General features: G+C 36.2%; 1 protein-coding gene across 2 annotated transcripts in view; it reads right to left on the bottom strand.

The window, feature by feature from the left end:
- Positions 1–8,823, bottom strand: part of CFAP36 (cilia and flagella associated protein 36) — a 30,013-nt gene extending 21,190 nt beyond the window's left edge. Inside the window, exons 1-3 of one of the 2 annotated variants that reach the window (XM_055540142.1) lie at positions 8,494–8,823; positions 5,554–5,618; positions 4,880–4,981 (exon numbers count right to left, since the gene is read on the bottom strand). In XM_055540142.1, coding sequence (XP_055396117.1) covers positions 4,880–4,981; positions 5,554–5,618; positions 8,494–8,608 — 282 coding nt within the window. In that variant the 5' untranslated portion in view covers positions 8,609–8,823. The remainder of the gene's footprint in view (positions 1–4,879; positions 4,982–5,553; positions 5,619–8,493) is intronic. The other variant, XM_055540141.1, reaches the window with a different exon arrangement.
- Positions 8,824–12,048: the final 3,225 nt, after the last annotated feature.

The raw sequence follows: 12,048 nt of genomic DNA, 5'->3' as shown, positions 1-12,048 counted from the left end.
AGCTCTGGGACATGGTGATGGACAGGGAAGCCTGGTGTGCTGCAGTCCATGGGTCGCGAAGAGTCGGACACAACTGAGCGACTAAACAACAACAACAAAGCAATCAACAATTGGAATTTGAAATAAAAAACACAATACAATTTACATTTGCACTACAAAAAAGTACTTAGGAATAGTTAGGAAAACTTAAGAATAAATGTAACAAAATATGCACAAGATCTATATGAGGAAAACTAAAAAATTCTTATCAAAGAAATCAAAGATCTAAAAAAATGGAGATCTATTCCATGTAATAAATAAGAAGACTCAACATTGTTAACATGTCATTTCTCTCAGATTTTATCTGTAGATTCATGCAACCCCAATCAGAATGTCAGCAATTGTGGATATCAACAAACTGATTTTTAAATGTACATGGAAAGGTAAAAGACCCAGAACAGTCACACAAAATTGATAAACATCAAAGTCAGAGGACTGACACTACATGACTTCAAGATTTACTATAAACTGCAATAATCAAGACAGTATGATATTGGTGAAAGAACAGACAAAGGATTAATGAAACCAAATAGAACCTGAAAATTGATCAACAAAAACACAGTCAACTGATTTTTGACAAAGGAACAAAGGCAATCCAATGAAGAAAGGGTCATGTTTCTAGCAAATGCTGCTAGAACAACTGACATCTACATGGAAAAAAAGGAATCTAAACACTGACCTTACACCTTTCACCAAAATTAACTTAAAATGGATCACCGATTTAAACGTAAAAACAAAACTTTGAAAGATAGCATAGAAAAAAATCGAGCTAACCTTGGCTTTTGGCAATGACTTCTTAAGATAAAATATCAAAACCATAAACAATGAAAGAATCAATACATCAGACTTCACTAAAATAAAAAGACTTCTAATTTGTGAAAGACATTGTTAACAGAATGAAGAGAAAAGCCACAGGAGAATATTTTGTGAAATATTTGCAAAACATACCTGATAAAGATTTGTATCAAAAATATACACAAAAAACTCTTACAACCCAACAATTAGAAAATAAATAACAATTTAAAAATTGGCAGAAGAAAACAATGATATCACTACATATCTATTAGAGTGTCTAAAATCCAAAAACCTGACAATATCATGTGTTACTGAAGACATGGAGCAACAGGAACTTCCATTCATTGCTGGTAAAAATGTAAAATGATATAGCTACTTTAGAAGAGAGTCTGGCAGTTTCTTACAAAATTAAAAGTGAATCTTAACATATGATCTAGCAGTCTTGCTCCTAGGTATTTACCCAAATGAGATGAAAAATTTACATCCACAAAAAAGCCTGAATATGAATAGCTATAGTCACTTTATTCAAAGTTGCCAAAGACTGGAATGCACCAAAATATCCTTCCAAAGGTTATATACCACCTTCAAAATGTGGTACATCCATAAAATGGAATATTATTTAGCAATAAAAAGAAAAAAACTATCAAACAATGAAAAAACTTAAATTCATATTGCTTAGTGAACGAAGTCAGTCTGAAAAAGCTATATACTTTATGATTTCAATTACATAATATCCTGGAAAAAGCCAAACTATACAGACAGTAAAATGAACAGCAGTTGCCAGAGGTTTGGTGCAAAGATGGAAAAGATGAATATATGGAACACATGAGATTTTTAAGGCAGCGAAACTATTTTGTATGATACTGTAATGATGAATATACGACATTATGTATTTGTCAAAATCAACTGTACAACACAAAGAGTGAACCTTAATATAAACTATGGACTTTACTTAATAATCATATATCAATACTGGCTCATCAGCAAATATACCACACTAATGAAAGACTTTAATAAAAAGAGACGATACTCCATTAACTGCTCAACTTTCTGTAAACATAAAACTGCTCTAAAAAAGGTCTATTAAAATCTTATGAGCAATCAGACAAAATATTATTAATTATCCAATGTGTGTTTTTAGAAAATGAAAGTTATACCATACATGTAATCATTTTAGTGATACAAGTTATTGGGGAAAAAAAGAATAATTTTCCCAAATTAACATTAGAAGACAAATGTTTCTGAAAGCATTAATTTCTAATTTACAAAAGTCAAAGTAAATCAAGTGAAAAGCAAAAACAAAAAATACTTTGTCTCTTGCCATATAGTCATCACTGGCTTTTGCTATATATAGAAATCAGTGATGAGCTCTATCCTCACCAAAAAAAATTACAAGCAATGAAAAAAGCCACTTTTGCCTATTTCAGTTGAAAACACCATGAAATTACAAAATCAACTGAACACAACTGAAATATCTCAATATGCATTCTATTATCATATTTTTCTGAACTCTTTAGAAAGGTATCTTAATTTATGAGCATTTTTTGAGAAGCTACACACGTATGACAAGAAAACATGCTCTTAAAAAGTCTGTTGTTGAGACTTCCCTGGCAGGCCAATGGTGAAGACTCTGTGTTTCCACCAGAGAAGGCCCAGGTTTGATCCCTAGTGGAAGAACTAAAATCCCACAAGCTGTATGGAAAAGAAAGAGAAGGAGAGGAGAGTTGAGAGGATGGGAGAGGAAGGATGGAAAGGGTGGAAAGAGGAGGGGAGGAGAAGAGAGGAGAGAAGAGGAGAGGAAGAGAAAGGAAGGAAGGAAAGAAAAAAAAAAAAGGTTGTTGTTTTTTTAAACCAGACATCTTCATCTGATGCACGCCTTACAACTCCTGCTGATTTTAATATACAAGAATGCCAGGACCAGTGGTCTAGGACTAATGGTGACTGAACCAGGTGAAAAGAATTTTGCAAGTCATCTTTAGCAGTACAGTTCAATGAGAGGGGAGCCAGCAACTGTCTATAAAAATAAAAATCAAACCAAACAGACCAAAACAGAAAACGTACCTCCTAAACTACCCTGGGCAAACAACTGGTTTCTTGAATTCCTTATAGGCACTCTAAATTAGCATAATGGAATCAGCATTCTGATCTTTATTTACAAAGATTAGATTATTGCTGTAAATCCGTAACTAGCAGACTTTGGGCTGTTTTTCTGGTTATTGGAGATGGCCATGTGCTCATTCAGTCATACTGCCCCTAGTATCTGGGGCTAAGTTTGCTCCAGAAGAGAATAAAGCTAACTAGTCCACATGGGGATTGAATACATGACCCTGGCCTAATTAGCACCCTGCTAATCAACCACCAAAATAGCTACCATTAATTACAAGATGCTTCCATTTATAGACCACTTTATATGTGTCAGGTATTGTGCTAAATGTTTTATGAACATTTTTGCTCAAATTTCACAAAAACCTTTCAAAGTAGATACTATCCCTGTTTTACAGATGTTCAAACTGAGAATCAGAATAGACAAGACAGGAAAACTGTAAAACAACTTTGTCCATGATAAATGAAAGTAATCAAAAGATCTAAGCTCAAATCCAAGTCTGTCTGTGTCAGAAGGTTTCCATGCTTATATATAACAAGACTGTACTACGAACCAACTCCAAATCAAAAGGTGTTATGTAACAGAACAAAGCAGAAAGATACGTTACTTTTGATCTGAAACAGTATTTTAAAATTCTGAATGTCTTCATTCACAAGTTATCCTGATGATGAAAACAAAAGATGGATGTGACTACTATTACTATGAACATCTTTTTTCACAAAGTATTTCAGATTCATTCATAATAGCTTAATTAAGAGGTTGACAAATATTAACTAAAGAAGAAAATATTCTGGAAATACAAGAAAAATAAAACAAATACCAATGCCTTAAAAGAAATCTAAATACTAATTAATAATTTTCAATAAATTCCTCAAGGTAAATAGACTTGTGAAAAACTTTAATTCAAGGCAATTAAACTGAATTGAAAATGTAAAAGTGCTCAGCGGGGCAGAATGAGTACTGGTCTGACTAGAGATATCAGGGAAGTTGCACTGCAGCAGGCCATGATGAAAGATGGGTTTCTCTGGGTAAGGAAAGGATGGAGTGGTGAGAAGGTGGAGGCCGAGGATTCCCAGTTAAGGGACCACCATGAGCAAAGCCAGGTGCACCAATGCTTACAAAAACAAGTAGCCAGAATTACTATAGTATGTAATGTATTATAGAATGACAGCAGGAGGTTGAAAATGATAATTTGAGATCACATCCTATATAATCCTATCATCTCACTAAGGAATTATAGTTAATTTGGTAGAAGATGAAAAGCTAAAGTAACTCTTTGAGAAGGCTACTTGGGTAGTAATAATATATCTCTATTCTCAATCTCAGAGCCTGAGCTGATATTCTGGCTTTGTTACTTTACTTGTAGACTGTGCACCAGTTCCTTAATATATATGTGCAATAGTTTTCTCAATTCTAACAAAGTAAAATAAATAGTACCAATTTCTTAAGGACTGTTAGGAAGATTCAATGAAATAATACATGTCAAGTGCTTAAAACAGCAACTACCATGAACTCCCAGTAAATATTAGTTACAAATACACCTAAAACCTACTTCAATTCAGCACTGCAGAACAAATGAGACAATAAAATTAGTTCCAACAGAAGAAAACCCCAGGAACCATGTACTGTGTATCTACTAAGATTAAAAAAGGGGCAACTGCAAAACCATTAGAGACCTATATAAATAATTTTTTTTTTTGCATAAAGCCTGTGATCTATTATAGTTCTGACAGGAAGTTCTTTTTTAATAGCATCAGTTTATTAATGCTTCAAATTATCTTTTTGCAAGGTAGTTATAAAGAAAGAATCCATATGTGTTAAATTGGCTTTTCACTCTTACAGTCTCTAGAATATTATATTTTGACAATCAAACATAGCAAATCTAAGTGGAATCCTGGGCATTTTTGTTAAAATTATATATCAGCAGAAAAACACAAAAACCTGTGATGTACGGGTCTTTGCAAGAGGAGAAGTACATGCTTCTTGAAACTGATCTTCATTAATTCCAATTTCTTTAAGGTAAGTTTCTAACAGCTTTTCAACCTAAAAAAAAAAAAGTTTAACTTTTACAATTTACATTGAAAGATTCCAAATGAGTTTTTATATTGAGTTTAGAAAAGTATAATCAAATGCTTGCTTGCAATTATTAATCTACATAAAATTATATTATATGGCAGTGACAATCTTTTTCACCAAAAAAACCCCAAACAACTAAAAGTGAAAATCTTCGCAGAGAATCAAATGAAATTTTATTTCCTCTACCAGAAATAACTGAAGTCAGGATTATGAAGTTTGATGTGGTATAATCCTTGTGCTACCCAGAGGCATTTCTTAAAATCTCAAGACAACATGGCTAAATTAATAATGAACACTCCCCTGGATATACCAGCAGAAGAACAGGAATAAAATTTAAAGATCAGATGCAAGATCCCTTAAAATAGTTGTCCTAAGTCTATTCCTTACATTTCAGAGTCTTATGGAGGAAATGCACAGAGAAACCCTGGTAGACTGGAATTTTTTAAGGAATTTAAATGGACAAGTCTATTTTTTAAATTCAGAACAGATTGAATTAATATTATTCAAATTATATTTAAAATCAGTTTAAAAATACTCACTAGTTCTTTATATTCCTGATGAATCTCTGTATAAGTCAATTTGCTCTCTTCTTCATCATCAAAAACTAAATTTAAAAGAAAAATATTGCATAGTGTAAAAAAATTTCATTAAATATGAAAGTCAGCTCCACAAATAGAACTTACAAATAGAACACTCATTCTTGTAAACTGGCTCTTCCACTTTAAAATTCTTGGGATTTAAAAAAAAATAATAATTAATTGTAAACAAGTTTTTTCCTGTACCTAAGAGCTACTTCATATGGGAGAGGAACACTAATTTGCCACTTTTAAATCAATAACACAAGGCAACAATTTCTTTACAAACTTTAAATGGAACATTATTGGTAAGTTTCTAAATAATTCCTTTCACAACAGGTTCCAGATTATTTTACCATATTGGAATTTTGCTGATCCAAATTTTACTGAAACTGACTCTTTCTTTATTACATATAGATCAATAATGAAACAAAAATGAATAAAAACAAATGTTTACTCAATGATCATATGTGTGAAAATGTAGATTAGAAAGATACATATTCCTTCAAAAAGCTACAATGTGATCAAGGAAAAGACAAATTCATGAACTGTAAACCATAAGCCACCTTTAAAAAAAATTCCCCCATTCTTTCTAAAATACAAAACTAATGTTTGGTAATTTTCTATTTAAAACTCTTCAGTTCTTTGCCTAGAGAATGAGTATAAAATGCTTAGAATCCCAGACAAAACTCTTCAAGACTGGATCCCAAGTCTCATCTCCCACCACTGCAAAACCCAAATTTTGCCCTGGTAACAGGACACAATTACTTGGAATGGGGACAAATGTAAAAACATAGAAGGTGCTTCAAAGCCCCAGGTCTTTGCTCAAGCCCTTCTTGGATCTCTTTGCCTTTACCCAATACCTCTTCTCCCAACCATTCTTCAAAAGACTGCAAGAGGCACATTCTCCATGATCTGCTGCTGCTGCTAAGTCACTTCAGTCGTGTCCGACTGTGTGACCCCATAGACGGCAGCCCACCAGGCTCTGCCGTCCCTGGGATTCTCCAGGCAAGAACACTAGAGTGGGGTGCCATTGCCTTCTCCGCCATGATCTGCTACCCACTCCCAACTCCCTTGGCTATTTAGATTCTTTCCTCAGAACTATTGGAATACACAGCACCATATGTCCACCTTTACATCTGGTCACTTTACATTTAAATTCCATTGCCTTCCCCACCAAATTATAAACTTCTCAAGGACAAAGATTTGTTTTATTAACTTTTCTAACCTCAATTTCTGGCTCAAAGACACTCAATAAATGTTGAAATAAATGCTGATATTTACAAAGTTATACAAAAGTAATTTTTAAATTACCTAAGGTGAAGAATACCACATTGACAAACCAAAGTCAGTGAAATATAAACCCTATTATTTCAAGTGCCACTGAAATGTTACTTCCATTTCTCTTGGCATCTATTCTACATAGCACTGGGAATACTATGCAATATAGCAGCTAATAAACCTGTTTTCAGATAATTTTGAAACCAAATTACTACATTACATGTTTACAAGTCTGAAGATTACTATTTCCCTATAAAATTACACAATCAGGTGTGTTATAACTGGGATGCAGCCACTTTTAAAGTTGGGGGATAGATTTTTTTTTTTTTTGCTATTTCAGCATTTAGGTTCAGTGGGATAAGTGGAATCAAAAGGTGACATAATTTCTTTTTTCTCCTAAAGGAGATCAGAACACCACATGCTTCCTCAGTCTCAGAATAGCGTTTTAAATTCTTTAATAGAGCAGAAATAAAAGTTATTTTGAACTTCTTTTAAAAATTACCTGCAAGAACAATACCTAGTAAATACTATTTGAATGTTGCTCATGGCAATGAGAATGTAATGAAAAGATTCAATGGTCAAAGTAAATTTCATCTTTACCAGATTCATGGAAACTTAGGGTTGAAAGGACTCTTAACAGATCATTCATGATAATCAACCATTTGACAGTTGAATTCCTCTCTGAAGTAACTCCATTAAGGTGCTATTAGATTCATTCAAACACTGCTAAGGCCTGGAGAACTCATTATCTTCTGAGACAGGCGAATTTATCCAGGATACTACCTATTATGAAGCACTTCCTTCACAGAAATTTGTTTACCTCTAGCTTGTGCCCACGGACGCTAGCTCTAGCCCATTGAACCTTAAAAAAAAAAAGTCTAATCCCTCCAACATACGACAGACGTTCGAACGATTAATGGATATTACTACCCTTAAGGTCTTGGACAGCTAAACAACCATAACAGCCTGAAATTACTCTTATGACATCGCTTCTGGTTCCTTTTCCATTAATGGGCTCCAAATTATCTCTAAGAACTGAATGCAGAGCTCCAAAGCGTGAACTGATCAGAACCTAGAGGTACTCTTTCCTTACAGGGAACGTTATGCCACGTCTACATACTTCATTTATTGGAAGATATTCTCCATGTTTGGTATAACCGAGAGAGAGAGCTCAAAAAAGGGAATACAGGCCACCGAGATTACCGGCTCTGGGCCTACCAGAGTAATCACATACCCCTCTCCCACCCACTTTTTGGCCAACAGTTGGAATCAGAAGGAACTCAGAAGCGAACTGACATCTCTCCTCCCAAGTCACTGGGGAAGCTGATGAAGGAAGAAACCCACAGTCACCTGCCCAAGGCAGAAAGGTGCAAGATGGAGTAGACCCAACACAGGATTAAAGTCTAATGTTTTTCGAATGCGTGCTTGGGCCCAGGGGGGAGAGGTATGTCGTCCCCCTTTTCATTACCATGGAAAAGACAGGCGCGGTGACAGCAACACATCCTAAAAATCCAGCTCTAAACCTGGTCGACAGGAGGGGAGATCGACGAGATGAGAGGCGGTGTAAGGTTGTTGGTGTGAGAGAGGTGAGCAAGGACTGACGATTCGATATTCGTATTTTACCTTCACATTTCTGTTCCACGAAGTCCAAGATGGGGATGGACCAGTCCGGGCCCCGCAGGAACCCCGCGATGCTCTCCACCACCCATTCCACCTCGTCCTCTTCTTCCGCGGCCATTCCGCCCCCGCGGGGCGCCGCGGAAGCCTAGGCCAGATCCCCGGATCCTAGCAGGCCTTTCGGCCGCAGGGAACCGAGAGGACAGGGGAACGATGTGCCCCAGCAGTCTCCGCAGTCACCAGGCTGAAAGCTACAAACCACTTAACATAAAACGGTCGCTATGGCAACAAGCGGAGCCGCCTCCTGCAGCCGCCCGGAAGTGAAGCCAGCTTCCTCGGAGCCTGCGCAGCTTAGAAAGAGGCATTTGAAGAATGTTTCCGATTGGCTGGGAAGGAGTAGAAGCCGGTCGAAAGATAGCCTTCTGCCCATTGGCCCGGAGCTGCTGGTAGAGCTGACTTGTAGCCATTGGCTGGAAATCCTGGAAGGAATCTCAACGTTCCCACAGGAGAAGTGCGTGGGACCAAGGATTAGAAATGGCGCCACGAAGGCCCGTCTCACCTGGTCTCTGACTGAAAAGGTTTTTAAAGGCTTCAGTTCACGGTTGTATCCCCACCGCTCACTCCCGACCATTTCCCGACCCGCTGAGCCAGAAACGTTTGTAATTGAAAGGTTTTTTTGAAAATACAAACCCGAGGAAAGTAGCTCTGTAAGATTGGCTGATTTGTCCCAGCGTCAGTTTGCATCCCGTAGCTGCCAGCGAGTCTTTATGGCGTAGATAGAAATAACTAGAATTAAGAATTTTTCAGGAGTAAAATCAAAGTCAATATTCCTTTAAATAAATGTCTAAGTAATCAACCCTTAATGTTAAATAACACACTACTTTTAGTTTGGAGTCCTTTGTGGAATGGGTCTTCAAAGGTCCCTGCCAGAGTACTAGGCACCCCAAAATATTTTCAAACAACTTTTTATGTATTTACATACATGGGATCATATGTACAGTTAGGAAACTTTGTTCAGTTAGTATAGTCATCTGTCAATGTAAACATTAAATTGTCGTTTCTTTACAGCTACATGATATTTTATAAACTAGCGTTTTTAAATTCGTAATTCGTGTATGGCTCAGTGGTTAAGAATCCGCCTGCCAATGCAGGAGACGTGGGTTCAACCCTGGGAAGGGAAGATCCCCTGGAAATGGCAATCCACTCCAGTATTCTTACCTGGGAAATCCCATAGAGGAGCCTGGAGGACTACAGGGTCGCATAAGAGTCACACACAACTTAGATTAAACAATAACAAATATACACACAGTACCGTACTTGGATGCATAGATGTGATTAGTGTGCCGTTTTTCTCTCCATGGTGTGGATGTATGTACCATGCCCTTTTTCCCTTCTATAAACAGCTGAAATGAACATCTTTGTGTCTCTAAGAACTGTTGGTTTTATTGAGTATTCCAAGGGATACAGTCTAGCAGAATTGCTAAGTGAGAGAGTATATATTCCTTGATTTATGTGACCAATCCTCAATTGCTAGGTTAGATTTCATCAGTTTCTTAAATAACAATTCTGTACAACTCTAGTCTCATTATTTACTTTGGATAAATTCCCAAAGGAAAGATTTCTGAACCTATTTTTAAAAGCCTTTTTGAAAAATACCTTTACCAATCTACTAGGTTAAAGATGATACATAATTTTAACTTGAATTTTTAAATTTGAATGTGAGCTTTATTTCATGTTGATTAGTCTTTGGTTTCTTCCTGTGTTATTTTTCATATCTTTTGACCATTTCTTATTGGGATTTATTTTTCTTATTGATTTGAAAGAGCTTTTTATACATTATTACAAGAATTTTAACTCTTTACATGTTGCAGTGACACATTTGTCATTTGTCTTTTAGTTCACTGTGTCTTCTGCCATATAGAAGTTTTATATTTTTTATGTAGACTTTAAATGGTAACCAGTAGGTTATTAATAGTTATTTTCCTTAATGGATAGCCATGTTGCAAATATCACTTACTAGAAATGGGTGTGGTAAATTGTGGTGATTTTTTAATACTGAGAAGAGGTAAAAGGAAAGAAGGACATCATTTTGGGGGAGCCAATATATTGTGACACCAGCGGTGGATTACTATGGTTTATTGCTCACCTTTTCTGTCTTCTGAAGCAGCTTAAAAGAGAAAGCCCACTTCTATTTTGCCAATTTCCTCCTTTCATGAAGAAGTTACTTGTAAGATTTCTAATGAGCCTGAAGGCCACAAAATTCTGTCCAACTACACTCAGCATTACCTGGCATTAGGGTCTTTATCTTTAGTCTCAAGTGCTTTCAATTTCCACTCAAAGCAGATAATAACTGGAATGTACAAACTCTCCTTTCACTTATTTTCTCAGCATCATTCTTATTTTTTTTTTTAATATTTATTCATTTGTTCTATTTGACTGTGTCAGGTCCCAGTTGGGACACGCAGGCTCCTCTCTCCTGGCTGGCTGGCTTTTCTCTAGTTGTGGCAGGCAGGCTTAGCTGCCCCAAACCATGTGGGATCTTAGTTCCCTGGTCGGGCAGAACCCCAGTCCCCGGCACTGGAGGGTGGATTCTTAGTCACCGAGCCACCAGGGAAGTTTCTTAGTGTCTTTCTTGAATGTGGCCAATGTGAATTCCCTCAGGCCTGCAAGCTTTATCATTTATTTCAAAACATTGTATTAATGCAATTTTCTCCTCAAAATGTAAGGATTTTCTTTTTATTCAGGCCTTGGGACTTTTACAAGCAGGATGCTTATACAGATTTAATGTAATATATTCAATATGCCTATCATGAAATAAACACAAACTCAAAAGAACAGTGCTTATACTCTTAGGGCAATGCAGGTAGATGACCTGAAGTAAGAATGTAAAGGAAAGGTGGTGTGTGTTGTTCATTTTACCATATATCACTTTGTCCAGCCAAGTAGTGTTTTGTAGTTCTGCACAACATAGTCTCTCTTGATAAAAATCACAGCTTCTTATTTTGGCAATTTTGTCTGCTAGATATGAACAAATTTTCATATTGAAGTTGTGTTTTGTAAGGGAAAAAACCAAAATAGGTAATAAGCGTACCCTTCTAAGTATACACATACACACACACACACACACACACATTTACTGTACTTTTACATGGACTTGATAAAAGGTTTAATTAGAGAACACTTGGGACCATGTGTTGGTAAGTTAGTAAATGCTCAATATATGTTAGCTATTATTGTTATATGTAAGTTACATCTTTAACAACTTGCATTCTCTTTGTCTCCACTGAAGAGTCAGTTGTGATCTTTACTGCAGTCTTACTGAAATCTCTTGCTTCTCTCCATCCCTTTGTGGGAACTGAACCTCTACCTTACTAAAGGGTTATAAAGTTCAGTCTTACAGGGAAGGAGAAATATCATATGGCATTCCTTTATAAGTGGACTCTAAAAAGAAATGGTACAAATAAACTTAAAAACAGAAAGAGACTCACAGACTTCAAGAAGGAGCTTAGGAGTGCCTAAGGGAAGGGATAGTTAGGGAATTTGGGATGGACATGTGTACAC

The sequence above is a fragment of the Bubalus kerabau genome, chromosome 11 (genome assembly GCF_029407905.1).
Source record: "Bubalus kerabau isolate K-KA32 ecotype Philippines breed swamp buffalo chromosome 11, PCC_UOA_SB_1v2, whole genome shotgun sequence".
In the NCBI taxonomy this organism is placed as follows: domain Eukaryota; kingdom Metazoa; phylum Chordata; class Mammalia; order Artiodactyla; family Bovidae; genus Bubalus; species Bubalus kerabau.
Note: the sequence above shows the minus strand (reverse complement) of the source record. Positions and strands in the feature narration are given on the sequence as shown.